General features: G+C 42.8%; 1 protein-coding gene and 1 pseudogene across 1 annotated transcript in view; one reads left to right on the forward strand and one right to left on the reverse strand.

Moving 5' to 3' along the window:
• The window catches only part of LOC103255098, a 21,420-nt pseudogene extending 9,779 nt beyond the window's left edge, over positions 1-11,641 (reverse strand).
• Positions 1-27,688, forward strand: part of SIPA1L2 (signal induced proliferation associated 1 like 2) — an 80,529-nt gene that overhangs the window by 40,211 nt on the left and 12,630 nt on the right. The window contains exon 2 of the mRNA XM_008053063.2: positions 15,530-17,266. Within this exon, the coding sequence (XP_008051254.2) occupies positions 15,784-17,266 (1,483 nt within the window). The 5' untranslated portion in view covers positions 15,530-15,783. The remainder of the gene's footprint in view (positions 1-15,529; positions 17,267-27,688) is intronic.

Raw genomic sequence — 27,688 nt, forward strand, 5'->3', positions numbered from 1 at the left:
GCGGGTCTCGAACCCGCGGGCTCAGGCAATCCACTCACCTCAGCCTCCCAAATCGTGGGATTACAGACTGAGCCACCGAGCCCGGCTACATGATCTTTTTTTTACCGTAGGCCTTGCTTCTCCTGCTGTCTTCTCCACCTTTATAAAGGTTTTTGTTGAAAACATAAATTAAAACCTCTTTACAGATGACAAAACTGAGATACTAGGGGTTTAAAAAATTTGCCTAGGGGAACATGGTGAGTAAATGATGGTTATAAGCCAGGATTTGTACTTAGGTCTAAGGTCAATGTCTGTGCTTTTCATATCACAGGAAAATTGTAATTATGGGATGGAAAGGACTTTCCAAAGAGGGAACTCCAAGAAGAAAGCCAGGGAAGTTGGAGTGGCACTGGTGGATATGGGAGATGTGAGGAGATTTGAAAGATGGTCTTAGTGGTCTTGGTTGGTAAGCTGGTTAGGTAGAAGGGAACTAAATTTGGGTAGGGCCTTAAATGCCCTATTGGGGGACTTGAGAAGTTTTCATCAAAACTAGAGGTAATAATAATTCCTGCCACATAGATTATTGGAATTCAGATACTTAAAAAGTACTTACAAAGTGCTTGGCATCTAGAAAGTGCTTAATAACTCTGGCAATTTAGAGTGTATTTTGACAGCAGCGCAAACTCGGGCTACTGTCACCAGAGTGGGAACTTCTAGTGTTTTGGGTTCATGGAAATGTCTTCTAGAGCATTCCCTGTTTCAGATTTCATTTCTTTATAACTAACTAAAGAATATTGTGAGTAAATAAATTTGCCCAACATGTAGCTGTCTAATCTGTGTAGTTCTATACTTGAGAAAGGGGAAAATAGGAAGATTTTAGAATCACGCATTTAATGTTTATTTGTCTCTTAGATTGCGTTGAAGCCAGTAGTTTCCAGTCCTAGTTGTGCATGAGAATTATTACCTTTGAAACTTTAGATTCCATGGCTTTTCCTGGCTTTTTGAACCCGTATTTCTGGACCTGGAGCCCAAGAATCAAGGTATATAAATCTCTTAGGTAATTTTGAAAATGCCTAGTCAGGTTTGGGAACTACTGGTCAAAACAACCCCAAATTTGTTAACTTTTTCTTAAATAAAAAAAATGTTGACCTTTTTGCTCAGAAATCTGTCCCAAAGAATTAAGAAACCTTTCTACTTGTACTGTATGTGGAGGGATTCGACCTGTGATTAAAGAGAAACCGTGGCTAAAGTGTTTTGCCGGGACTATTAACTGCAAGTAGAACAAATGGTAAGGGTTCCTGCCCCCAGGGAAGATGAGAGTGCTGGTTATACAGGAAAGAATACAGGAGAAACAGGTTGGCTCACCTTCAATGACAGGGGTCAGAGGAGTTCTGCTTTAGTCACTAGTGACTGCTCAGACTGAAGTCTGGGAACTGGCACTTCTCTCCCCAGCTGCAGCTTTGGTGGTGAAATGAGGCTTCAGTTGCTGATGACACACCCCCCTGCCTACATAGGCAGGGCAGTTCCCAAGAGTAGAATAAAGACCTCAGATGCTTACTCTCACCTTCTGTGGGTGAAAGTTGGCAACACCTTTTCCCCCATGAGAAAAAAGTAAAATTGAATGCTCTTTACTCCTAGCTGAGGAAGGAGAAGGACATTGTGACGTCTTCTTCTCTTTTCTGTAGTGATGTCTCCTGCAACTCTCTGGTTTTGCAAGTGTGAGAGTTTTTAATCTTAGCAACGAGAGCATGAACAGGAAGGTGTACAACTCTGGACATTATTTTAGCTAGCATGAGCAAAGAACAACAGCAAGGAATTCTCCGTGGGGCATTCTTTCAGTAGAGCCTAAGCCTGTGTTCATCAAGTGTACTTCACGTAGAAGCATTTACTGGCCTTCCCCAAGTCAAAAGCCATGTCACCCATCCTTCCATGCCCAGCTTGGCACTTAGTAGGTAGATCAATAGGTAAGTTGTTTGCTGATGGATGTAGTCTGTGGTATAATAAAAGAACAGAGTGTACCTTGAAGGTAAAGTTTTAGACTAAACACGAGTTAGGTGGAGGAGAAAAGAGTCATAGATGATCGCTGTGAGGGTGTTAGACTTGCTGCTTCTAATGGAAGAAGAAAGACATTTCAAGCAAGGGAAACTAAATAAGCAAAAGCATAGAGGTAGGAGGGTGCAAGGTGGTCATGTAGGGGTTTTCTCCCAAACTGGGATGTGTGTATGCCAATATTTATCATTATCATTAATACATCATTCAAATAAAGTAAAAGGGCCTACTTAGGCAAATTGCTTAACTTGGGGGGGGGGGTTTAAAGTGAGGATGTGAGAATAGATTATCCCCTTTAAGATCTAGTGTTAGAATTGTGAGTCTAAGTAGGTGGTTAACCCTCTAAACACCAGATTATGCTCTGTGCACAAGGGAATATAGCATGTTTCTTTGAGGCAAAACCAAAAGGATCCGTAAAATGCTCCTATGAAGTTTTGATGTTATTTGGTGGCGGTATGGCTGGGATTATGTCCAGTTTGCTCTGCCAGTCCAGCATTGAGATTCCCCTGGGATTTGGGGTAAGGAGCTGGAGCCAGCTGGGATCGAAGTGCCACTCAGTTATAAGCTGGGCCTGCCCATCACCGTCTGGTGAAGCGAGGCTGGAGGGGCTGCCGCTTCCTCCGGCCTGGGTCCAGATCTGCCTTCAGTCTGATTCTGAAGAGACTGCCTGCCGCAGGAGAAGAGGCAGAGTTGCTTGAGATGAACACGTTTGGGTTAAGTTGTGTTCCTGTGGACAAAATTCATGATTTTTTTTCTTTATTTCGATAGCTTTAGGGGGTTCAAATAGGACTTCCATATTTTTTGTTTTATTCCTAAGTTTTAAAAGTCATGTGTAAATTTGAGAACCTATAAGTGACAGTAAAAAGGACTAAGCAGCTTGGGTTCTAGTTCTGATGCTCTCAAGTCACTGTGATTTGATTGTATGCAAATTATGTGCTTCACTGTCCTAAGGTTTTTTTCCCCCACTTTCTTTATCTATTGAAAGTGGAGAGCAGTCTCTGGTCTCTTGAGAGTTTTTTCTGGGATCACACTAACCTAAAAGGGTTTTTAACGTAGCGAATCCTTCAGTAAATGTAATATGTTAATATCAACATTTTATAATAAAGGATACATTGTTAGACAAGTTATTTGCACCTACCTGTGGTTTTAGAAAGCGTACGGCGATATATATAATTTACTTGCTGACATGAGATCGGTTTTCACTACTGGACATTCTGTTTGTCTGACCAGGTAATCATCATGACCGCAGTTTCTGTATCTCCCTCTTATTTGTTAACTTAGAAATGCAAAGAAAGTAGTCATTTCCCATGACCGTAATTTTTATAAGGAAACGGGGTTCTTAGTGTTCTTGTTACTGTAATAAAATATTATAGGCCATATTAAGTGGTTATCGCTTTCCTTTCGTTTCTTCAGATAAGGGTCTTTGATATTATGAACTTTTGAAAAAATAATCAAGCCAAATTAATTAGCGTGCATCTGTAATTAAAAGTGGTTTGACTTTTCTTTTCATATTCGGCATTCAGTTTATACTTTAAAAATTCCAAGTACAGTGTGTTTAGGAAAGAGTTTCCCCCTCGGTGCACAGGAATTTGCTCCCTGTGACTAGTGAATTGAAATTGTATCCCTCTGAAGACAAATGCCTTGTAAAAAAAAAAGTGCATCGTGGGAAAAAAAATTACTTAAGGATTTCTTCTCATGTTATTTCTGGATTTTAGTTTCCAGGAAACTTTGAGCTAGCCCAGTAGCTGGTCAACAAAGCTAGGATGATTGTGATTTCAGACAGTTTAAAAGTATGAAGCCCCTTTCCGTCTTTCCTCTTTTCTACTTTTTAATCTAGTTGACCTCAGAAACTGTGCTATAAATCTTCTGTTTTCTTTTAGGACAAGTGTGTTCCCACAGAGGGACATAGAACTTGGACTTGAAGCAGGAGATCCAGTATTTGCATTATTTTTCTTCACCCACTAGATCATTGGTTAATATGCTGGCTTTTCCTGGGAAACTCAGTTGTTTTACGTGAGTCACAGTTCCTAAGTAGTTGGGCTGACTCCTTGATACGTCATCTGCATTTTGCCAGACCCCCAAAAAGACAGCCATAGAACACAGGAAGCTTCCGGTAAGGCCTCCTAGAAAGCAGACTTCTGACCTCTCAGCAGGACAAATGAGTCTGTGGCGAAAGACTTCTCCGACACAGTCCTGATGTGGGCAAGGACGGCATTCTCAGCCACAAGGATGCTAAAATTCATAGACCTGACCTCTCTCTCTCTCAGACATTGACATGGGGGACAGAGTGTCAGATGAGTGACTTGCTGTTCAGATATCCACCTTTGAAGAACCAGTCTGACTTTAAAATGATCGGTTCAGGACAGGTTAAGTGTCGGTCCTTGCAGGTAGATCTGGAACTGGAAGAACTCCCAGGCTGTGGGTTAGAAAATCATGTGAGAAATAACTCACACTGTCTAGTGTGCTTTTGAGGAGTTAGACTCAAGCGCTGCCAGGCTCCAGGGTCACAGGTCGGATGGCAAGTGCAGGCACAAGCCCCAGGAAGCCAGACCTGTTTATTTCTGCAGCACAGTTTTCAGTATTGGTTATGCAGGAATAGAAGAGTCTTAGACACTTCTCAGGGTGGTTAGGAAGTGGAAGATCAGTCTAGAACTCAGTGGCAACATTTTACATAGATAAATTCATTTTCTCAGTTGCAGTTTTAAGTTAGTCAACAATAAGTGTCGTTCATCCAATGTTAATATCCATTTCCATCTGTAACTGTCTTACTGTGGGATTTTAAAAGGGAGGCGAGGAAGCTAAGAATCTTCTCCTTTCATGTAAAGAAGAGTAATAAGTTCTGTGTAATTTAAATATTCACTGGTTTTATGGAGGATTATTTTAAGAATTTTTTCCTACTGATTGAATTAAAGTTTATTTTTGTATGTATAAACTCACACATATATATTGTTATATACTTGGCATTTTAGAAAAATACAAGGAAGAAAGCAGAAAGCATGCATAAGTCTTCTGGAGTAGCTAACTATTGTAATATGGGATGTTTCATTCCAATATTTCTATGCACATAGATTTTTAAGTCTACTTTATTTCATGCTGTAAGGTTTTGTATATGGCCGTTAATGTATAATATAATATTATAAATCCTCTATTTCATGCATATTCTTTAAAAAATTGGGGCTGTGCAGTATTTCATTATATAGATGTACCATGTGTACTCCTGGCTACTAGCTGTTAAGACTCAGATTTTTTGTACTTGCTGTTTTGGATGAATATCTTCTTTTTTTCCCCACACCTTTTATTTTCTTAGGTAGATTTTTCAGAGGTAGAGAGTATTGAGTCAAGTGATTTGAATAGTTTTATTGCACTTAATATGTATTGCCTGGTTGGTGTTCAGAGAGTGGTGGCAGTATGTGGGATACGCATCCCTCTACCCTCAGTTGGCACGGAACGTGCCTGCACGCAAGTATGTGTGATACGCGTGTGATGTACACGAGGGCAGCTTTTGTGACTTGCATGGTCAGAAGTGGTAGCATGTTCTTTCAGTTTCATCTCGTCTATGACTCGCTGTCCATATGCATGTGGTACCCAGCTTAGCTTCCTGAGAAGTAGGAAGTTCTCTCATTCATTCATCTTTCATGCTCCCCCACTCTCAGCATCCAGTACAGTGCCTCATAGAACTGAATGCATTTATTTACTGAAGTAACAAGAGGTTTTTTGTGTCAGATAATAAACCACATGAAGCTGTTCAGCAAAACTCAGTATCTTACAATTCAGATAAACATGGGAAAGTGCAAAGATGGCTTTCAGTGTGTGTGAGTCGTGAATGGGGTTTGTTGTGTATTTGCTGCTAAAATTACTATTTTTAAAAAGTCAAATAGTAGACTATTGTATGGATTGGCAGGGTTTTCTTCTCATGTCGTTTATGCTAAGTTGAAAGGAAACATCTTTAGATTTGGTGGCTTTATGGTTTACTTGTTGCTTTTAAATAAAGAATGCATTGAAACAGGCTGCTTGGTATTGTTTAGTGCCATTTTCTAGTAGTATTGATTGATTTTAGTTTTGTTAAGCACAATGGTACAAATTGTTTGCTCTGCCAGAGTTTTCACTATAGATTCAATGGAAAATAATATTAGCGAGAAGAGGGTGGGAAGATTACTTCTCTTTGGAGTAGACAACAGGAAGGATCTTTGATAGTATTTTTTAAGACTCTAGCTTACCCAGTTTTTATTAGAAAATGCTCAGGTTCCCTTCTTTGCTACCCAGTGTCACTAAACTTTCATTTAAAACATGAGTTAGATTATATTCTATGATTTCTAAATGAAACTAACTAGTACGGTCTACACTGGTTGTCTTTAAATATAAATTCTTTTTGTCTTTTGCTGTGTTTTCCTCAGACACAAATGCCTCAGCTTAAATTATTAATTGAAATAACTGATTTCCTACGGTGCCATCTGTAATTTAGGGGCCACATTGCTGAAAAGATGTATTAACTAATAACCTCCTGAGGGAAGGAGGTGAGGGCTATCTCTTTTTATCTCTTTCTGACTTAAAAAATTTAACAGGAAGCATTCAGTACCCACAGCTGTTCTTCCATCTGCTTCAGAAAACTTCATGATTAAAATTGTTCATTTAATAAAATGGCTCTTTGTTTATTCTAATTTTGACATCCAGATAGGTGAATAAGATAGCAGTTTACTACCAAGAATTGGTTCTTGTTTTTTATTGACACACAGGGAGTTAAAAACCCCTGAGTAATCTCATTCTAATAAATAATTTTAAGTAGAAGTTTTAGTTGGAACAAAAATAGTGCCTCACTGGAGATTGTTTTGGGTGATTTCTTCGACACCTAAGAGCTTCTGTTTGCGTTTTTTTGAGAATTAGCTTAAGTGTTGCAGTCAGTTCCTGCTTTGTGTTCCTCTTATTCATTGTACATAAGTCAGCAGTCATCCCATATTTTGTAAACATGACTGTTTACTGTGCTCCTTTGGAATAGCTGTGATCTCACTCATTTGCTCAATTTCAAATCATTTGTTTATCAGTAAATATGCACTCATTAATTTTTCAGCTGTTATTCTTAGAACTTTATATCTCATGAAATCTTTGAAACTGATGTAATTATTCTCATTTTACAGATAGGAAACTGATGCTCAGAGAGGATAAGCAACTTTACCATCATCTCAGCCAGCATGTGGTAGAGCTGGATATTTGCTGAGTAACCATATGCAAAGACATGTCTGTGTTTTCACAGCGCTTAGATTTTAGAGGATGGTGATAAGTAAATAAGTTGATATAGAATGTGACTTACAATAAGAAAGGGGGGGACAAAATGCTATGGGGACCCAAACTAAGATCATTTCGAACCAACATTAAGATTTGAGAAGGCTTCCAGAATACATGACGTGGGAGTAATAATACCTGTTAGCACAATAGGGGGATAAAGCATCTTGAAGAGATTTGGGGAAGGGGAACAGCAAACACAGAGCTTCTTGGAGAAGAAAATGGCCAGCATGTGTGAACATAGTAGAGAGAAATCCAGCAGCTGGGCGGGGGTCAGGCAGAACTCATGGACCAAATCGCAAGTGCCTAGGCTGCCTTAAAGCAAGCAGGCTTTATTTGGAGGGAAATGGAGAACCATTGAAGCATTTCATGATAATCTAGGAAAAACAGGATCGTGGTTCTAACTATGGTGACAGCAGCCGAGGTGGAGAGATGGGCACAGGTTTCAGGAGCATTTAGAAAGTACCATAGGCAGGATTGGATGTGGGCTGTGCAAAAGAGGCAAGATGAGCACTGAGTGTTTGACTTGGGCACCTGAGTGGTGGGCAGTGCCTTTCCCTGGCCGTACGGAGGAGGAGCAGGTTTCTGTGCAGGGGGTGGTGTGCAGGAGAACCTAGCACAGCTGGGAAACTTGACTGTGAGACATCTCTGGGCTTACGGAGAAGGATTTATGGTCATTAACTTAGAGGCTATGAGGATTGCACAAGGGAATATCCAGAATTAAAAGAGAGGGCAGACTAGCCTAAGCCCTGAAGAACATCAGCATTTCAAGAAGACCAAAGGAGGAGGAGTCAGCCAGGACACCCAAAGAGAGAAGTGAGAATCAGTGTGCTGCATGCATGTGTTTTGGTAATGTGGGCTACTTTAGTCTACAGTCGTTTCAGCTTGGATAGATGTAGGTTCATGACTGCCAGCTGCGTTCCAGGCACGACTCCAGGAACTGGGGGTCTAAGCAGTAAATGTGACAGACCAGCACCCCACTCAGATGGATTTACTAAGCTCCTTCGCTTATAGAGCCACCCAAGAACCCCACCTAACAACCTCTGATCTGGGCCTTTCTCTTCACCATGAGGTACAAATCAGCATAAAGTAGCATTAGAATATGGGATTCTGTGGAGACCAAATCCTTCAGGCACTCCTTACTGAGGTCCTGATTTACTCTGATGAAATTCATCCTTAACTACTCCAAGAGGATCTGCTTTTCTGGGGACATCACTGAGAAATTCTTCCACATAGCTTGTGCCGTACTTAATAAAATAATTGGTTCAACACTAGCGTAAACTTTCCACCAAAAACAGATTTTATTCCCTTTTACAAACCATAGATTATAACTCCTATGTTATTAAATCCCAAAGAAGAAAATTCTGTTTTTGATATTCTTATGTCTAAAAATGTTTTATCTTTGATACCACCCCAATGTTTTTTTTTTTTGAGTTGGAGTCTCACTCTGCCACCCAGACTGGAGTGCAGTGGCCGCTCCCGGCCACCGCAGCCTCGACCTGCCGGGCTCCGGCAATCCTTCCACCTTAGCCTTCCGAGTAGCTGGAATTACAGGCATGTGCTACCATGCCTGACTGATTTTTTGATTTATTGTAGAGATGAGGTCTCGCTGCCCAGGCGGGTCTCGAACCTGCAGGCTCAGGCAGTCCACTCACCTCAGCCTCCCAAAGGCACGGGATTACAGGTTGAGCCACCGAGCCCGGCTACCACCCCGATGTTTAATTGACGATAGACGTCTTAAGAACTCATTTTCATGTCCAGGTCTATCAAAAACTTACCAACTGAAAATTTTATTATTCTTGAACTTTTATATCAATTTGTAACCACTATTATTTAATAATTGCCCATTTATCCTGTTGTTTCATATCCTTGGTTTTATTCGTCTAATATGAATGGAATGTGAATTTTAATGGGTTGTTTTATAGCTGTTTAGTTATAACTTCACTTAATACCAGGCTGAATGTACATGGACTCATACTAAACTGGTAATTCATTTCAGGGGATCAGACCTGAAATCAGGTGAACAACAATGCAGCTCTTTGACTGTCTTGACCACAGAAAGAGGGTAAAAGCAGGATCAGTTTGCTCCTTTTCTTATTCCTTACCTAATTATACATATTAGTATTAGAGCTGATGTGGGGATGCTGGTATGAAAAATAAGCATTTTTACTGTCGTCATACTTGTATTATAAATCTGCTATACAATTTTAACCATTTTTCCTTTGAATGGAGCTCATAATTTCTGCATTTTGTCATTTTCAAATCATTTGCTACAGCTGCAGTCCTGATAAGTGGCTCAATTGTAACCATAATATTGGTCTTAAAAACTCACTGATGTCTCATGGAAAACTTTGAAAAACATCCTATTTACAGGCAATTATGCTTAAATATCATATGTTCTCCATTTCTGTCCTATCCTTTAAAAATTAATACCCAGATCATTAGCATGAGGACAGATTATTCTTCCAAGCCCTACAATTCTTTGTCTTTGAGTGTTGGTTGCTGCATTCCCTAGCCCATCCTCATTTGGAGGCACCACTACCTGTGAGGTCACACAGGTTTCCATGTCGTTTTGTTGTTGTTGTTGTTTTTAATTTGAGTTGGAGTCTCACTCTGTCGCCCAGACTAGAGTGCAGTAGCCTCGACCCGCTGGGCTCCGGCGATCCTTCCGCTCAGCCTTCCACGTAGCTGGAACTACAGGCACGCGCTACCACGCCCGGATATTTTTGATTGATTGTAGAGATGAGGTCTCGCCAAGTTGCCCAGGCGGATCACAAACCCGCAGGCTCAGGCCATCCACTCACCCAGCCTCCCAAGGCGCAGGATTACAGGCTGTGCCACTGAGCCCAGCTCATGTCATTTTTTTTTTTTTTTTTTAGAGTGCTGCTGATCATTTATTTTTGCTGGAGAGGGAAAGCCAATTTGGTGACATGCAAGGATAATTGGAAAGTATGGGGAGAAGGGCAGTGCCCTTGACATTAGAAATTGGCTAGAGGAAAGGAAAGAAAGCTGTCTGTAGAAACGATTCTGAGATTTGAACCGACGATCATTCTTAAGGCAAACTACTGTCTTCTCCCTGCCTCCGGAGAGTCAGAATCCAAGTTTGGGAAATTACCTAGAAGAGACAATATTCATGTCACCGGTAAGGTCATGGGGCCCAAGTCCTAGAGCGGGGTTAAGTGACTCTTGTGTTTCCCTTGGTGTTTAATGGTTTTCAGACCTCAGCAACTTAGAAGTATGAGCTTATTTAGCCATTCACTAGGAGGGTGGTAGAACTCCTTATACTCTTAGAATAAGGTTGGCAGCAGCGAGTGGTAAGGGTGGTATCTACCATGTGCATGTACAGTGAGGATCCATTTTTTGCCGCACCTTTTTAATGTTTAATGGCACTTTAGCTTTTTACTTTTTTATTTTATTTTATTTTATTTTATTTTATTTTATTTTATTTTATTTTATTTTTTGAGTCAGGATCTCACTCCATTGCCCAGGTTGCTCACCGCAGCCTTGACTTCTCAGGCTCAGGTGATCCTTCCACCTCAACTTCCTGAGTAGCTGAGACTACAGGCACGTGCCACCATGCCCGGGTGATTTTTTAATTTTTTTAATAAAGATGAGGTCTCAATATGTTGCCCAGGCTGGTTTTGAGCTCCTGGGCTCAAGTCATCCTCCCGCCTTGGCCTCCCAAAGCGCTGGGGTTACAGATGTAAGCCATGGCACCTGGCCCACTTTTGCTTTTTGAAGGAGAATACCAGGTATTTTTGTTGGAAAACTACATTTGCCAACATAAAGCTGTTATAACCAGTTTTTTACACTCTGCCAGAATGGCGAGGTGATGTCAAGTCACAGAGAGACAGGCGGGAGCAGGCTCACAACTGTCCATTCGGAAGGGGACACGGAGGGGCTCTTCACTTCATGTGACTTCATCCCCAGCTTAGACAGGAGGCCAAGGTGGTGCCCTTTTGGCCACGTCCTCTGACTGTACAGTTTCCATGTGCCATCCTGTCTTGGAGTGTACCATCCATGGCATGCAGCCCGCACCCAGAGCCCCGGGACGCTGGCGGCATGCCATCTGAAGAAAGTGGAGCTCAGCACCCGTCAGCTGCTCGACCCAGCATGCAGGGAAGAGATGGCCGGCAGGATGGGCCGTTCAGGCCTCCTCCTTGCTTACCAGGTTTGGAGATGGGCCCTCGGCCCGAGAGAGGCGGCTGCTGAGACGCTTCGAAGGTGAAGCCTGGCGTTTCTGTCTTCGCCAACACTTAGAAGACATGTGACCGCCTCGTTTGGTGTGGAAGTAGGGGTGGGAACCTCTCTTTTCAGAGTGGAATAGTTGTTGCATGTCACGTTCATCCGTTGTCGTAAGGACTTGGGAAAATGCCTCGGGGCAGAAAGTGTCCTACAAAGTGTTACAACTATTCGTGGTTTTCTGACTCTACAGAATGAGCAGGTTTCTGCAAAGTTATATTAAATTGAACTTTTGTGATTGTGGCGTCTCGTTATAAGAACTTTCCATTTAAGTATTGTACCTTATAAGGGGTTACCCTGTTATGTATTTGTTTAATAATTTGTTGATTTAGTTAATCATATTTATTGAACATCTGCCACAGACTGGAAACTGTACCAGGTGCTACCCACAAAATTGAGAACAAAGCAAACATAATCCCGGATTCACAGAGCTTTCTAGTTGGGGAGATACATCCAGAGAGAAGCCAGAAATCATTAGAAGGCATGGAAAATGGGTGTTTAGGAAGTAGAGGACACAGTGGGAGGAAGTTGTAGGGTGGCCCAGTGGGGGTGGGGAGGGGAAGTGGGAAGTGATGGCTGTGAACGGCTGTTGGTGCAGCTCAGGCTGGCAGTGCTCCATGTAGCAGGAGCAGCTGGGACAGAGGCCTGGCGAGTGGGCTGTCTGGAGACTCAGAAGACTCTTGGTGTAAGTGGGGCATAGTATAGAAAACAAGGGAGGGGAGAGAGAGAGAGACAGACAGACAGACACACTAAACAACGCAATTTCAGTAAGTTACAGTGGAGCAAAATCTCTGAGGAGGAGGTGTGGAGAGATGGGTCGGGACGGGGGCCAGGGGATGAGGTCCTCTTAATTGGTCAAACCTGGGTCACGTTTTAGGGGTGGAGTTAGTCCCACACAGATGAAAGGAATGTAGGATGCCATTACCAGAAGAAAGTGGAATAGATCCTAGACAGGAAAAATCAACAGCTGTCTGGTAGAGCCAGCGTTATCACCAAACATTTTTAAAAATCACAACAGAAAGAATATTCTCAGATATCATTAGGAAAGAATTTTGTATACTCTAAATTTGCTATAGTTCTTGTCTTTTGTAACAAACCTAATAACAAAATTCAACATAAATTCATCTATTTTTAATTGTATATATTATTTATATTTGATTTGTTTTTTTTTGTTTTTTTTTTTACTTTTTTATGCCTTTCTTTAAGAACTTTATGGGATAAACATTTTGTATTTTTAGTGTTTGGTATTTAGTGTCAAACAGTGAGAAAGCTACAAATGTAGAGGAACATGAAAGCCTAGAAGATAGATTTTCAGATAGGAGTCTGAGCCCAGTAAATTCTGATGATTTCATGGTCAGGTTTTCCAGGATGAACTATTCAGTGTACATCTTGTCCTTGCTAATTCTCGTTTTAATATTTAACCCTTTGTACTTGGAGACATTTTGCAGATCACCTACGAGAAACTTGACTGCAGTTTTTAATGAAATGGTGAAAAAAGAAAATCTCTTCATATTAAGTAGTATAGTGCTGGAACCAATTATTTTATTGTAATGATATTTGGCTTATAATGGAATTTTGGACATTGAGGAACTTATTTATGATAGTAAATCCAAATTTTAGAGCGTATTTTTCTAACCTGTGGTAATGTGTCCAACAGTCACCAACATGCATTCCAGGTTCATTGATACATGTTGTACAATGGTAATTTGTTTGACATGTTTCACCTGGTCTTTTTCTACTTGAGCGGTCTGATTTTCTTCCTCCCACATTAACAAGATGTAATTTTTTGTCCAGTCTGCTGTTTGGAGAAGATGTGGAAGGATGCACTCATGATTCCTGAAAACCACTTCTCAACTGATCAGTCATATCTCAGTATATACTCCATCTGTTTATTTGCTTTTTCATGCAGTTTGAATGGAAAGCCTCAGGGAAACGTACATTTTTAAAAACTTGCATTTGCATAAATTTGTCTTGTCTTGTCCCAGCAATCTCTTTATGTCCCCTGAGAGGGGACATCCAAGTGGTTAGATTAGATTTGTGATGTCCCCTCAGAGGGGACAACTGAGTTCAAAAGGTTAATAGTTTCTCTGGGATTTTGTTTTGCACATCTCGTAGTTACTGGCCTAAACGCAGAGCTTCCTCATTGAGTGAGGTGAATAGGTTACAGCTGTGAGTGGATGCTGGGCTGCTGGGGGTGGTGGATTGCTCGGCTCTGAGAGTGGTGGGTTGGGCCAAAAACGATCAGTCTGTTAACTGAGCCTCTAGTCTGAGCATTTTCCTGCCTGACTGCTATGTCCTACCCAGATATTGGTACTTCAGTGTGTGCCCCAAAGGAAAGAAAGGAAGGAAGGAAAATTATGCCTTAATTTTTTAGGTGGCATTTATTAGATTTATAAATAGGAGGATAAATGAGTTTCAAACCGATGTTTCTTTGTGTTTTGTGGATACATTTGTTATGTCATTATATATTAACAAAAAGGGACTGGTTATGTATCAGAGCACAACTTTCTAGTTGATTATGCTACAAGTGACTTGTAAAATAAAGACGCCCAGAAATGTAAAACACTGCAATTTATCCATGCATTTGTAGACGCTTGATCTAATAACTGTTTTCTTTAATTACAACTCTTTTTCCTTGAATGTCTTTCCTCTTTAATTGGACAAAAAGATTTCCAGGCATCATATTTTTTCCCAACTCATGACAGACTATCTTACTCACTGGCATAAGAATGAAAGAACCACTCTACCTCTTGTGAAAATGATGGTAATGAAAGTATGCTATAGCTGATTTTCCTCCCTCTTCTCCAAAGTATAAGAAGTAACTGCAATTTAGTTGGACAATGTTAAAATCCCAAATAGCTAAACAGTGTAAGAACTCTTTCCAGTGGGCTCTTAATGGCTTTGAGATGAGCCTGTGGTGGTGTCTTAGAATAGCAGATGTATCGAATGTTGACCCCCACTATAAAAAAAAATCAATCTGGGCATGACAATGTGCCATCTATTCCCTGAGCTGTTCCATAATTGAGGAAATATCATGATATTTTGGATATGGCAAACAAGGGGAAAATGAGCGGTCAGATACTTACATGCACAAAACAGAACAGACATACTATCCCATGGCTCTCAGAAAGACAAGATGAATGCCTACATTTTATCTATTTCACTTAGAATTATTATATTTAAAAGGATCAAGGATGACTGAATTGTAGTTATTTCCTATACAGTTTAGACTGTTATCAAATCCATTCCTGGAAACTGAGGTACAGAAGAAAACAATTTCTTACGTAATATCTTTCTACCGAAATGTACTTGACACCAAATCCTTGAAGACCTCTTCCCGCTTAAAAGAGGTTCTCTGTGAGTTCTAATTTGATTATGTGTGCTCATGATGAAAACTCATCTGTTAATGTCTGATATTGACCTTTTTGCTGTGGGACATTTTGACTTTAACTATTTTGAAAGAAAGTAAAATAATTATGTTCAAACATACATATGTGACAAGCTACTCTTATAGCTAATTCATTCGCTGAAATGTTACATGATTACCTAGTTTAAGCCAGGCTACATTAATAGCTAATGCTTGTACACAGCTGAATGGCATGGTTCAAGGCTTAAAGGAGCTTGAAGTCAGCTAGTCAGTAAGCAGCAATTAAAGATAAGAAAAATTGCTCTGTTGGATGTAGACCAGGTGCTGTGGGGTCACAGAAGACGCACTCTTTGCTCAGACATGGGGTGAGTGGGGGAGGCATCTTAGGTAAGATTCCTGGAGAAGTTAATGCTTGATTCTGTGGCGTGGATTCTGCCGATCCATGTAGAGAAGGAAGGCAGGTGTTCCAGAGGGAAGGAGTGTTATGAACAGTCCTGTGGAGATTTAGAACTTGATAGACAGAAGCAGGAGAGAAAGACAAGAAACCACACTGTATAGAATACCGAACTTTGACCATCTTAATTGCTAATGCCTATTTCCTGTCTTTTATTTCAGGTGGAGGAAGTACGCATGACCATTCAAGAATACTCAAGAACAGAGGTGTACACAGTTATTACGGCGACAGGGAAGAAAGTTGGCTTTGGAGAAACTGTATTCTGAGAATGCTGTTTGCTTCTGGTTGAAAAAGAAAGAATACAACTACAGACAAAACCTTTATATCAGCTTTTATTATAGCATTGCAAATAACAATGTAATTAGATTTACATCAGTCTTCTTGGCGAGGCGTGGAGCGTCTTGCCTCAGTAGACATGAGCGACCCAAGGCAGTCACAAGAAGAGAAGCACAAGCTTGGCAGAACGTCTTCAAAGTTCAAGGATCCTCCCAGAATCATGCAGTCTGATGACTATTTTGCTAGAAAATTTAAAGCCATGAATGGCAACATGGGACCTGCGACTTCTTTAAATGCCTCCAATTCCAATGAGAGCGGTGGTGGCGGTCCAGCTAATGGTACCCCGGCTGTGCCCAAAATGGGCGTGAGAGCAAGGGTATCTGAATGGCCTCCCAAAAAGGATTGCTCCAAAGAGCTGTCCTGCAAGGCGCTCTGGGAAAGCCGGTCTCAGGCCAGTTACGAAAGTGTCACCTCTCTCATGCAGAACGGGCAGAATGACCAGGGCGAAGGTCAGCAAGAGGAACAGCTTGATCTAGATTTTGTGGAGGCGAAGTATACAATCGGAGACATCTTTGTTCATTCCCCTCAGAGAGGACTTCACCCCATCCGACAGAGAAGCAATAGTGATGTCACCATCAGTGACATTGATGCCGAAGATGTCTTAGACCAAAACGCAGTCAACCCCAACACCGGGGCCGCCCTGCACCGGGAGTACGGAAGCACTTCGTCCATCGACAGGCAGGGCTTATCTGGTGAGAACTTTTTTGCTATGCTTAGAGGGTACCGTGTAGAGAATTACGACCACAAAGCGGTGATCCCTTTTGGGTTCCCTGAGTTTTTTCCCTGTGACCCTGCCATCTCTCCCAGCCTTCATGCAGCAGCACAGATTTCTAGGGGAGAATTTGTCCGCATGTCAGAATTAGACTACATGGACAGCGCCCTCCTGATGGGGAGAGACAGGGACAAGCCTTTCAAACGAAGGTTAAAATCCGAGTCCGTGGAAACATCCCTCTTCCGAAAGCTTCGAACTGTTAAGAGTGAGCACGAAACTTTCAAGTTCACCTCTGACCTGGAGGAGAGCCGTCTCGAGAGGGGCATTCGCCCTTGGAATTGTCAGCGATGTTTTGCACATTATGATGTCCAGAGCATTTTGTTTAATATTAATGAGGCCATGGCCACCAGGGCTAATGTGGGGAAGAGAAAAAACATAACCACTGGGGCTTCTGCAGCGTCCCAGACCCAGATGCCCACAGGCCAGACGGGTAGCTGTGAGTCCCCTTTGGGAAGCAAAGAGGACCTCAACTCCAAAGAGAACCTGGATGCTGATGAGGGTGACGGGAAAAGCAACGACCTTGTTCTTAGTTGTCCTTACTTTAGAAATGAGACTGGAGGGGAAGGGGACAGGCGGATTGCGCTTTCTCGGGCCAGCTCGTCCTCCTTCAGTGCTGGGGAAAGCTGTTCTTTCGAGTCGTCGCTCAGTTCTCACTGCACAAATGCAGGCGTGTCGGTCTTGGAAGTGCCCAGAGAAAACCAGCCCATTCACCGGGAGAAAGTGAAACGCTACATCATAGAGCATATTGACCTTGGGGCCTACTATTACCGTAAATTCTTCTATGGGAAAGGTAAGGAAGCACGCATGTGGGTATGACTTGGGACCAGTCACAGCGTTTTGCTTTGTGTTGGAGCACCTTCCTCCGTTTTCAGGGTCATGGTCCACTGGACTTGACCTTGTTCTCCATCATGGTCCCTCCGTAGCTATCTCTTCTTTAGAAATCCTCAATTCCCTGCCTTTGTTGATTGGTAATCCACAGTATGGACATTCTCTCTCTCTGTCTTGCTATCTCTTTCTTTCTCTCTCTTGTCTCTCTCTCTCTGTGTGTCTTTAATTATCTCAGGAACAGGAGAATCTGCTCTGTTTTAGAGACCTACAGGAAACAGGTTCCACTATGTGTCAGTAGCTCATACCCAGTGAAACACACAGGTGTTTCTCAGTGCCTTCTTATTGGGTACAACTAGCCACCTTTGCCCCTTGTTTATCTCTCTTTTTTTTTTAAGGTCTTGCTGTCACCTAGGCTAGAGTACAGTGGCACGATCATAGCTCACTGTAACTTTGGGTTCTTGGGCTCAAGTAATCCTCCTACTTCGGCCTCCTGAGTAGCTGGGAGTGCCACCAGGTCCAGGCCCAGCTAATTTTTTTTTTTTAGAGAGAGGGTCTCAGTATGTTGCCCAGGCTAGTCTCGAATTCCTGGCCTCAAGCCTTAGCCCCCCAAATTTCTGGGATTACAGGTGTGAGCCACCATGCCTGGTCTTGCTCCTTTTTATAGTAACACTTTCTTTTCAGAGCTATATTTTTCTGTCTCCAGTTTCATCTGCCACTTCTCCTTCTGCTGCCTCTAACAACCTCATGGATCACCTGTGGAGGCCGAGGTGGGCCCACCTGACTCCTCTTTTTGACCTCAGTGAATAAACTAGTCCGCCACCCGTGCAGATAACTGCGAGTTGATTTACTCTTAGTTTCTTCAGTGTTGTTTTCTGTCTTTAGAATATTTACATGTAATTTTTGACTATTTTTTTAAAAGTAGGTCCAGGGGTAACTTTGACCTTAGGAGATCATTCTGTTCACTTAAGTCCCTTGTAAATTCTAACCACTATGAAGCCTTTCTATTACTTTTTCCCACAGACTATAGGCTTAAAATAATTTATTTGCCAGATAAGTTGTGATCATTAAATTAATAATTCTTTCCCTTCCTGTTTTTGTATCAATCCAGATTTAACCAGTCTTCCATAATCGTGTTATGGCAACATATAAATAAGCAAAATGATTCTGATACAATGAAGCCAAATAAGCAGAGCTTTGCACTGCAACTGGTCACTTAGTGTGAGTTGCCTCCCTGTCCTCATAGTGATGACATAATGGGGCTGAAATATTTTTGCCAACAAATCTTGGCTCCCTGTTGTGTCTCCTTCTCTCCCCATGTCCCTTCTCAATTCTGTCTTCAGATGTACATCAGTATCACCACCATGAGCGATTTCCTTCCAGTCAGTAACATCAGAGGATCTTGGACCTGCTTTTTAGTCTGTGCTGCGAAAATAACTCATGATTCTTGAAACTATGTTCATACAGGGGCAGCATATTATAGAATCCTGCTCAAGGATGATCTCTGGATAGAAGTTAGTTATTTTTTGGATAGGGAGACCTTGGAGAAATAGGCTTCCTAATTAAGGTTGTTTTTATTGATTAAGCCATGGCTGTCAATGCCAGCAATAAAATAAAGTCTCTTAGTTTTATTGTGCCCTAAAATCCTCAAGTAATTAGTCCTTCTGGCTAGCTGAGTTTTGTAAATAGTTTGTGATTCATCCTGTAAAATAGCAGAACGTAAAAATTAACTATATGTTCATATTTTTGCCAGGACTTAGTGCCAGCATCTTATTCATACTCTATTGCACATCTTAAGTGTATATGGAATGGAAAGCTGATGTTTTCTGCACCCAAGGTCACTATCGTTTGATTCATTATGTCCCCAGGGTCTGTTTTGCAAGACAATTTCAGGTTGCTAGATTCTGTTAGTTTTCTTGACTGCTTCTTGTAGTTTTTCTCTTGAATTTTTATCTGTCACTTCTTGATAGTTCTAAAGACTCCTCTGCAAGCGATGTATTTCCTCTACCTTTTTTTATTGGCTACTTACGATTTTTGAGGCCATTGGAAATAACCTAATCAGACCTCGTAGGTTTGAGTGTGAAATAAAAAATAAATAAGCTCCAAAAAAGAATCTGAGTGTAGATGCCCTGTGAGTGAATCGTGGGTGGATGCAGACGTATTGTTTGGAAGTGCAGGGTGTTGGGCTCACTGGTCCTGAGCTTTGTTGTGGATCTGTGAACTAGCCAGAAACCTGACTTCTAGACTAAGGCCAGGCATTACTTAATGACGGGACGGTCTAAAAAAGATGTCATTAGGCAGTTTTGTCATTGTGTGGATGTTAGAGTGTACTCACACAAATCTAGATGGTATAGTTATTTTTCACATGGAAAACCAAATGTCCCAGCACCATTACGGAATATCAGTCATCTCCCCTGTGTTCAGTTGCAATGCCAATGTCAAGTGCCATGTATCCAATGTCTGTACATGCTCCGTTATAATCTTATGGGACCTCCATTGTATATAGTCCTTCATTGACCAAAACGTCATTATGCTGACGTACTGCTGTGCTCTGCAAAGCCCGCCAAATGAGGAAGCAGGGTAGGGCAGCAATCCTGAGGTCGCTTTGTCTTCAGTGTTGGGCGACTCTGTGCTGTGGAAGGTGCTTTTGTGCCAGCAGACGGGCTCAGGGGCCAAGGAAGGAGCGGCCCCCCGGTGAGAGAAGAAGGCCCACCCCTCCAGTGTAGCTGTGATCCATGCCCTGCGTCCTCCTATATTTAGCTCTTTCCCTGTGGCCAGTGTGACTTGAAAGTAAAATTGGCTACAGCAGCTGCTGCTCCTGCTGGTCTCATCCTAGAGCCATTAAGGACCAGGGCCGAGGCAACAGCCCAGATTTCTGCAGTGAGACAGAGGCCTGCCCAGGTGTGAGAGGGGATTCCGGCAGCAGCCCCTGCCCGGCTTCCACCACGGGACATAGCTGTGCAGAGCCCTGTTGTTTGCAGACGTCACAAGTGAGGGGAACATCATTGTTTACTAACAGAGGCCTTGGACAGACTGGCACAGATATGGTGTTTTTGCAGCTAGCTTATTTCTTTTCCCTTTTCCTCTTTTACTTTCTCTCAGAGTTCTTTCTTTGAAAACTGACTTTCAGGGATCTTTTAATACTTCCAGAGCACTTTTTATTTTGCCCTGTGCTTCAGGGTTCTGTGTGGAACTTCATTTTCAAAAGTACTAGCTGGCTCCCAGTCACTGGCCCATGTTTAGAGCAGCAATCTCCAACCTTTTTGGCATCAGGGACTGGTTTCACGGAAGACGGTTTCTCCACAGATGGGATGGCGGGAGTGGGGTGACCATCAGTCATTAGATTCTCATAAGGTGCACAAAAACTAGATCCCTTGCATGTGCAGTTCATACTAGAGTTCGTGCTCCTGTGAGAATCTAATACCCCTGCTGGTCTGACAGAAGGCAGAGCTCCACTCACCCACCACTGACCTTCTGCTGTGTGGCCTGGTTCCTGACAGGCCATGGATGGTACCAGTTTGTGGTCCCCTGGTTGCAAGTACAGAACGTTAATAAAGCGGTTTACTCTCATTGGGTAGACAGAGTGAGAGATGGCTGCTCTTGATGCCAAGGTGTGTTCTAGCGGTATACAGTCACTGAATAACTTTCTAGAAGGCTTTCTGCCGGGAGTGGCTTACCACAGTAAACTGCACAACAGCCTCACTTGCTCAGGCAAATCCATCTGTAACCTTCAGCGAAACAGTTTTTTTAAAAAAACAATGAGGATGGCACAAGCATAGCAAATGCTCAAGCACCTTTCTTCCTGTTGCCAGCAGTGGTCAGGAAGAAACACCGGTGCAGTGTGCCCCACTGGCTGCTTCTCTGATGGAACTGTCTCGAAAGTGCCGTTCCCCTTTTCTTGGGGCTTTACATTTGTGAGCAGACCAGGACGAAGGACTCCTTAGAGAGGGAGGCTTGCACTTGACCGCGACTGGCCACGTGAGCCTCAGCCAGTCCAACGTCTCTTGAGGCCACACTGTGGGCTTCGCCTTCCCCTGGACCTGCTTGGCACTGGGCCCGGCCGCCCAGCCACGGGGCTGTCCTTGTACGTGTCCAGCCAGAGCAGCACTGCAGGACGAGCAGATGCTTTGTGCTGGGGCTGTGGGTTCCCGCTTGGCGACAAAATCTTTCACTTTTAGGAAATTGTGCACCTTGCAGATTGCTCAGGAGTCCTAGAACTGTTTGGGGCTGCACTTCCTGTCACGCAGGCCAGCATCGTGCTAGGAGGCACAGTGAGTGATTTCAGGTAAAGAGAAGTTAAACCAGAGGGAAGGATGAAGTGGGCCTCCTTGGTGATTCAGGAGTGAGGTGAAAAGTGACAAAATAATGGAGCCTGTGGAACCTTGTTTTACAAGAACTGTTTCACTGGTACAATCGTGTGTGTTCCTCTGAATGCAGGGGGAGAATACTTGGTCAGACTGAGAGTGTATACCTTTTGTTTCTTTTAGAATTTTTAGGTGGTATATAAATGTCATATGATTATAGGAAAATGTAAAGAAGCAGAAAATAGAGTCTCCTGAAATCCATCAGAGATAGCTACCATTAACAATTCCGTTTTTATCCTCGTAGGCTTTTTCTGATGCAAGTAAATTTATGTAAATGGACGACTCTTGCTATTACTGTGGAACTTGCTTTTGGTGATCATCCTTCCATGTCATTATGTATAGGACTGCATCTGCGTTTTAGGAGCCATTATCAATTATCGTCATCTGCCATGGGTGCGGGGGTGGGGAGACACCAGGTATTTGCCAACCATGATCTGGGCAGATGAGTTAATGACTCCGTTTGCTCTGCTTGAGAGAAAAACCCATCAGCTTGATAGAAGCACAGTGATAGGGAACATATATCTCCTACCCTCTTTTAGCTGCTACCCATCTACAGAAAACTCATCAAGCACATTAAATGGTTGTTCATTTTGATGGAGGAATCTTAAAAGTAATTTATCATGATGAAAGTTGAAGTCCTCGTCTTCCCCCGCTCCCGACGGGAACACGAGCGGTGCCTAGTGACTCACTTGCACACCACAGTGCATGGAAGGAGGAGGCAGGTCACGTTGCGATGGAGAAGCCGGGCCAACGCTGCCTCAGCCAGGTGGTCAGGGCAGCATCAGCACTGGCCAAGTGAGTCCTATGGGTGGTTTGTACCCTGGATGTGAGTGGCGCTTCTTTCGTTGTCCTCCCCAAACCCATAACCCCAGTCTGATCAGGAAAAAAATACTCATCGGATCCCAAAGGAGGGGCATTCTGCAAAATTCCTACCAGTACTCAAAACTATCCAGAGTAACACAAGCAAGGAAAGCCAGAGAAAATAGACTAGAGGAGCCTGAGGAGACATGACAACTAAGTGTCTCGTGGTATTCCGGAACTAAGGAAAGATGTTAGATTAAAAACTAAGGGCATTTGAATAAAATATGAACATTAGTTAATAGCATATCAATATTGGTTCATTAATTATAACAAATGTACCAAAATAACATAAGATGTTGACAGCTGGGAAACCGAGTGAAGGGTATAAGGGGACTCTTTACTGTCTTTGCAACTTTTCTGTAAATCTAAGACAAGTTTAAAATAAAAAGTTAAAATTTGTATAAAATGCAAGTTATAAATGCTCGTGATATATTTGGAATTTATTTCTTTATAACGAGAAAGAAGAATTTATAAACAGTTCTTAAAAATAACAGACTTACAGGTTTATGTCACTTTATCAAACTACTGTAGCATTCCCATAAATAGCCAGCTTCGCTATTTCTAATAACTACTCTCTTACCCAGTTTTCTGTAAACTCATCCTTTTTTCCAATGCTAACCTTTGTCATTAGTAGTATTGTAACTGAAGGATAACATCCTGTGTGTAAATCCTTCTACATGAACTTGATAAACAGAAAAGACTCTTCTAGAATTTGTATAATAGCCCTCTTACCTCTCTTGAAACCAGCTGACCATTTTGTGGACCTGGGGAATTATCTTTTTGTCATTAGGCAAATGTGTGCACTCATTTTCATTATAGCTGGAGGTCAACTCTTGATGAACAGAGGTCTGTGAATTGTGGGCTAGGTGGCATCACTTAAGGTGGAATGCACACCTGGGTTCACATCCCAACTCCGCTTGGCGGAAGTCCTTGAACTAGTTGAGCCTTATTCATTTGTGAATGGGCTAATAATACAAATCCCTCACTTGTAAAGGGCTTAGAGCGGTACCTGTCAGTAGCATGCCTCCTGGCCCTTCGGGACCTCTTAAATAAATGTGTAAGAATTTCTCTCTCAAAAGAAATGATTGTCTGCAAGATTGGTATAACCTTTAAAGGGGGGTACTTTATTGCAGTGGCTACAAGACGCCGAGAGAAAGAGGTAGAACCATACGGTGAGGTGGCCTGGGGAAAGGTGTCGAAGTCTGCCACCCCCTTGCAAACACATTCACATAGGCGGGAGTATACCTTTACATCTCAAATGAGCCTCCGCCTGAGCGATGCGTGGCTGCATTTGCTTTGAATTTCATGCCTGGTGGCTTACTTTTTTCTTCTGGTTTTGTTGTCATTGATGAAAGTTAATAGGGAATTGGACACTATTCCGTTCATACGTGAACAGAGTGCTGTCTAACAAGAGTACTATTCTTTTTTTTTTTTTGAGTTGGAGTCCCACTCTGTCGCCCAGACTGGAGTGCAGTGGCCGCTCCCGGCCACCACAGCCTCGACCCACTGGGCTCCGGCGATCCTTCCGCCTCAGCCTTCCGAGTAGCCGGAACTACAGGCGCGCGCTACCACGCCTGGCTGATTTTTTGATTTATTGTGGAAATGAGGTCTCGCTGCCCAGGCGGGTCTTGAACCCGCGGGCTCAGGCAATCCACTCACCTCAGCCTCCCAAAGCGCGGGATTACAGGCTGAGCCACCAAGCCTGGCTAGGAGAACTATTCTAAGCTACAAATTCCTCCCTCAGAGGCATAAGCAGCACAGTTCTTAACCTCTCTCCCCAGCCAGTACTGCCCTCCCAACAGAGGTCCCCTTGAGTCCCAGGGGGCTCTTAGTAGGAAGGCCTTGCCTGGCTGCACCTGAGACTCAGCCCCATGGGTTATGGTCGCGCCGGCCCCCATGGCTGGATGTGGGAAACGCTTGGCCTTTCTCTGTGGTAGGGGTGCTATGATAGGCCCTCGCAAGACTGCAGGCTGTATCACCGTGTTGACCCTTGGCCCCTAGGGCTGTCGGTCAGTTATGAGGGAGAAGACCTAATGCTCTATTATGCTCTTGGTAAGAGGAATGAAGACGTGAATATTTCTCTACAGTTTGATTCACGTGGCAGTTAACTGGGATACTTGGCATTTTGCTACTGGTACAGTAAGTTGGAAATAAAGGTTTTGGGGACATAGGGATAGGGGCTTAGAGAACCTAGAAGCTTGATAAATCGTGTCTTAGAATTTGTGCTGATCCAAAGTTTCTTTCACTGCTTGTCCTACTAAAATGAAATAAAGACTGGTCAACTGGCCCCTGACCAGTGGCCGCCTCCTCTCTCCCTTGATATGGCAAGGCCGTTCATACTTTCCTCGTGTTTTCTGCCTCCTTTGAGCAAATAATACTAAAATTTACAGATTATTTAAGGAAACCTTGGGATACCTGCCTCTCTTCTTCAGTATTTACCTTTACCATTTTATTCTGGGTTTCCTTAATTATAGTTGGAGGTCAGCTCTTGGGAAACAGAGGTCTGAGATGGCAGGCAAGGTAGCATGAAACACACACCTCAGTTCACATCCCAGCTCTATGCTGCAAAGATTGTAAATGGTAAGAATTATCTTTAAGTTGTGTCTGTATTGATGATTCTTATCATTTAAACCTTTGCTTGAATTTTGTCACCTCCAATTGTTTTCATGAGAGCTCTAGAGACTAGAGACGACTGCCTGGGTTTGCATCCTAACTCTGTCACACCAGAATATGACCTTGAGCAAGTCACTTAACTGCTCAGCTTCAGTATTATCCGTAAAATGAGGCTCAACCTATAATCCCAGCACTTTGAGAGGCCAAGGCGAGTGGATTGCCTGAGCCTGTGGGTTCAAGACCCACCTGGGCAACTTGACGAGCCCTCATCTCTACAGCAAATCAAAAACTAGCTGGGCGTGGTAGTGCACACCTGTAGTTCCAGCTACTTGGAAGGCTGAGGCGGAAGGATCGCCAGAGCCCAGCAGGTCAAGGGTGTGGTGGGCAGGAGCGTGCCACTGCACTCCAGTCTGGGTGACAGAGTGAGACTCCAACTCAAAAAAAAAAAAAAAAATGAGAATGGTAGTTGTGCCTCCGCATAGGTAGAAAGGATGAAGTGAGTTAGTTTATGTAAAAATATTTAATATTATTATCTTCAGTGTAATGCCTCGGGTTTTTCAAGCTTAGCTAATATTTTGGTTAAATTTGGCTCAAAGGAGCAAAAATTTACAGGGAAACAAATCCCTCATGTCATTTAATTCATGAATCATTAACAAGGTATTTGAAGTGTCTTGAGGTTATCGAATGACTCTTCATGTTGATGTCTACAAAAGTAGGTCCCGTTATTTATTCATCCACTTATTGTCTCATTTTCAGTTTTTCTTTATGACACCTAAACTTTTAGAGAACGGGGCAGGTTATTTTGGAGGTAGACGCATAAATGTCTGGAGGGAAAGGTGAAAGAAGGTACATATCCTAGGAAGGAATTTAGAGAGCTGCCAACTGCAGCCAGGGATATAGCCCAGATCGCAGAGAGCAGTCAGTTAAATCATCAACTAGCTGTTGAAGGGACACAGAACTTTTTTATTTTTCGTTTTTTTTAGTTGGAGTAATCACTCTGTTGCCCAAACTGGAGTGCAGTGGCACGCTCCTGGACACCGCAGCCTCGACCTGCTAGGCTCCGGCCATCCTTCCGCCTCAGCCTTCCAAGTAGCAAGAACTGTAGGCATGCGCTACCATGCCCGACTAGGGGGCACAGAACTTTTAAATTGTTTATTATGGCAAGACAGCAAGTGAGCTTCTGTTGTGCATATTGACAAAGTAAAGGATAGAGGACATGGGTGCACCGTTGCTTGTGGCCTCAGTGTACTTATACATGGTATGGTGACCGAGAAATCCTGTAAGGCAAAGCTGTGAGTGATTCTTTGACATACCTGACCTCAGGAGGCCACGTGGAGTCGTGGTTCTTACCTGCCCAACTCATTGGGGAGTTACCAAATAAATCTCGCTTCCAAGATATCACAGCATCTAGAAACTGCCTTTGGGCTAGAGTCCATTGTACCCCCCAACCCCCATTTTCTTCCTCTTCTGAATTTGTTTTTTTTTTCAACCTGAACAGCCACAGTGCACCACGGAGATGTACTGCATCTCATTTCCATTTCCTACCCTGCAATCTTGTTAACCGATTTTTTTTATCCTGTCCTGTTGGATTTGCATGATGTGTGGATTTTCATTCAGCTTCTCAACAGTCGTTCATAGCTTCCATTCTGCCAAGGAATGATTTCATTTGATTCACCCTTGAAGCAATTTTATGGAAATCGTCTGCTTGGAATAAGGGCGGCTTGGAGTGGGTGAGGGTCTGAATGCATACACCGCTGAGGAAGGCGTGCTCATTACTCTCTGCCCAAGAAGAAAGGGCCTCTTGCAATGGAGATTAACAAGGGGCTCTTTCCCGAAAGGGGGGTGCAGACTATCATTTGAAAGAGTTCACTCCTTTGCCTCCTGGAAGCTACGGAGGAGACACAGGCTCTGTTCATGTCTTCATGGCATGTATGAAAGCTCGACAGCTTGTTACATGATTCCGCAGACGATTTTGATTTCTTTAGAATACAGGTAGTCACCTGCATTCGTCGGTGAAACCAAGAGTTGGTGAAGTCCCTTAGAAGACAGCTAGGGAGATGTCAAAGCTGTGTGATGCCTGTAAAGAGCGGGAACTTTCTCTCTCCACTAGCATTCAAAAAATGCGTGCCTGCTTAAGGGAAAATGAACAACTGAAAATGGGTGAGGGGCATGGGTTGGAAAGGTAGTCGTGAAGGGAAAACGTTTTTAAACTAGTTTTCTTGCCATCTTAGCTAAAAAGGGTAATACACAAAATTTGGGTTCGCAAACATTTTCTTAAAGTATCATTTCTGATATAAATTATTCAGTGAAGTACCATGTGTGTCACTGCTTGCTTAAAAAGACTATCCCATGAATATAATCGTGAGGCATTGTCTGGACATCGACTGTTTCCCCCCATACCAGGTTTCTTCCTGTGGGCTCTGGCCCAAGGCTGGTCTCTGAAGGGTATACAAATTCCCAGTAGTGAGTCATGGGGTGCGGGTGATCAGACACAGCTGAAAACAGTGTAGTATCATGCTTAATCAGTGTGATGGTACACACTGTATAGG

Source organism: Carlito syrichta, unplaced genomic scaffold, assembly GCF_000164805.1.
Source record: "Carlito syrichta isolate Samal-C Ts95f unplaced genomic scaffold, Tarsius_syrichta-2.0.1 Scaffold287805, whole genome shotgun sequence".
NCBI classification, from domain to species: domain Eukaryota; kingdom Metazoa; phylum Chordata; class Mammalia; order Primates; family Tarsiidae; genus Carlito; species Carlito syrichta.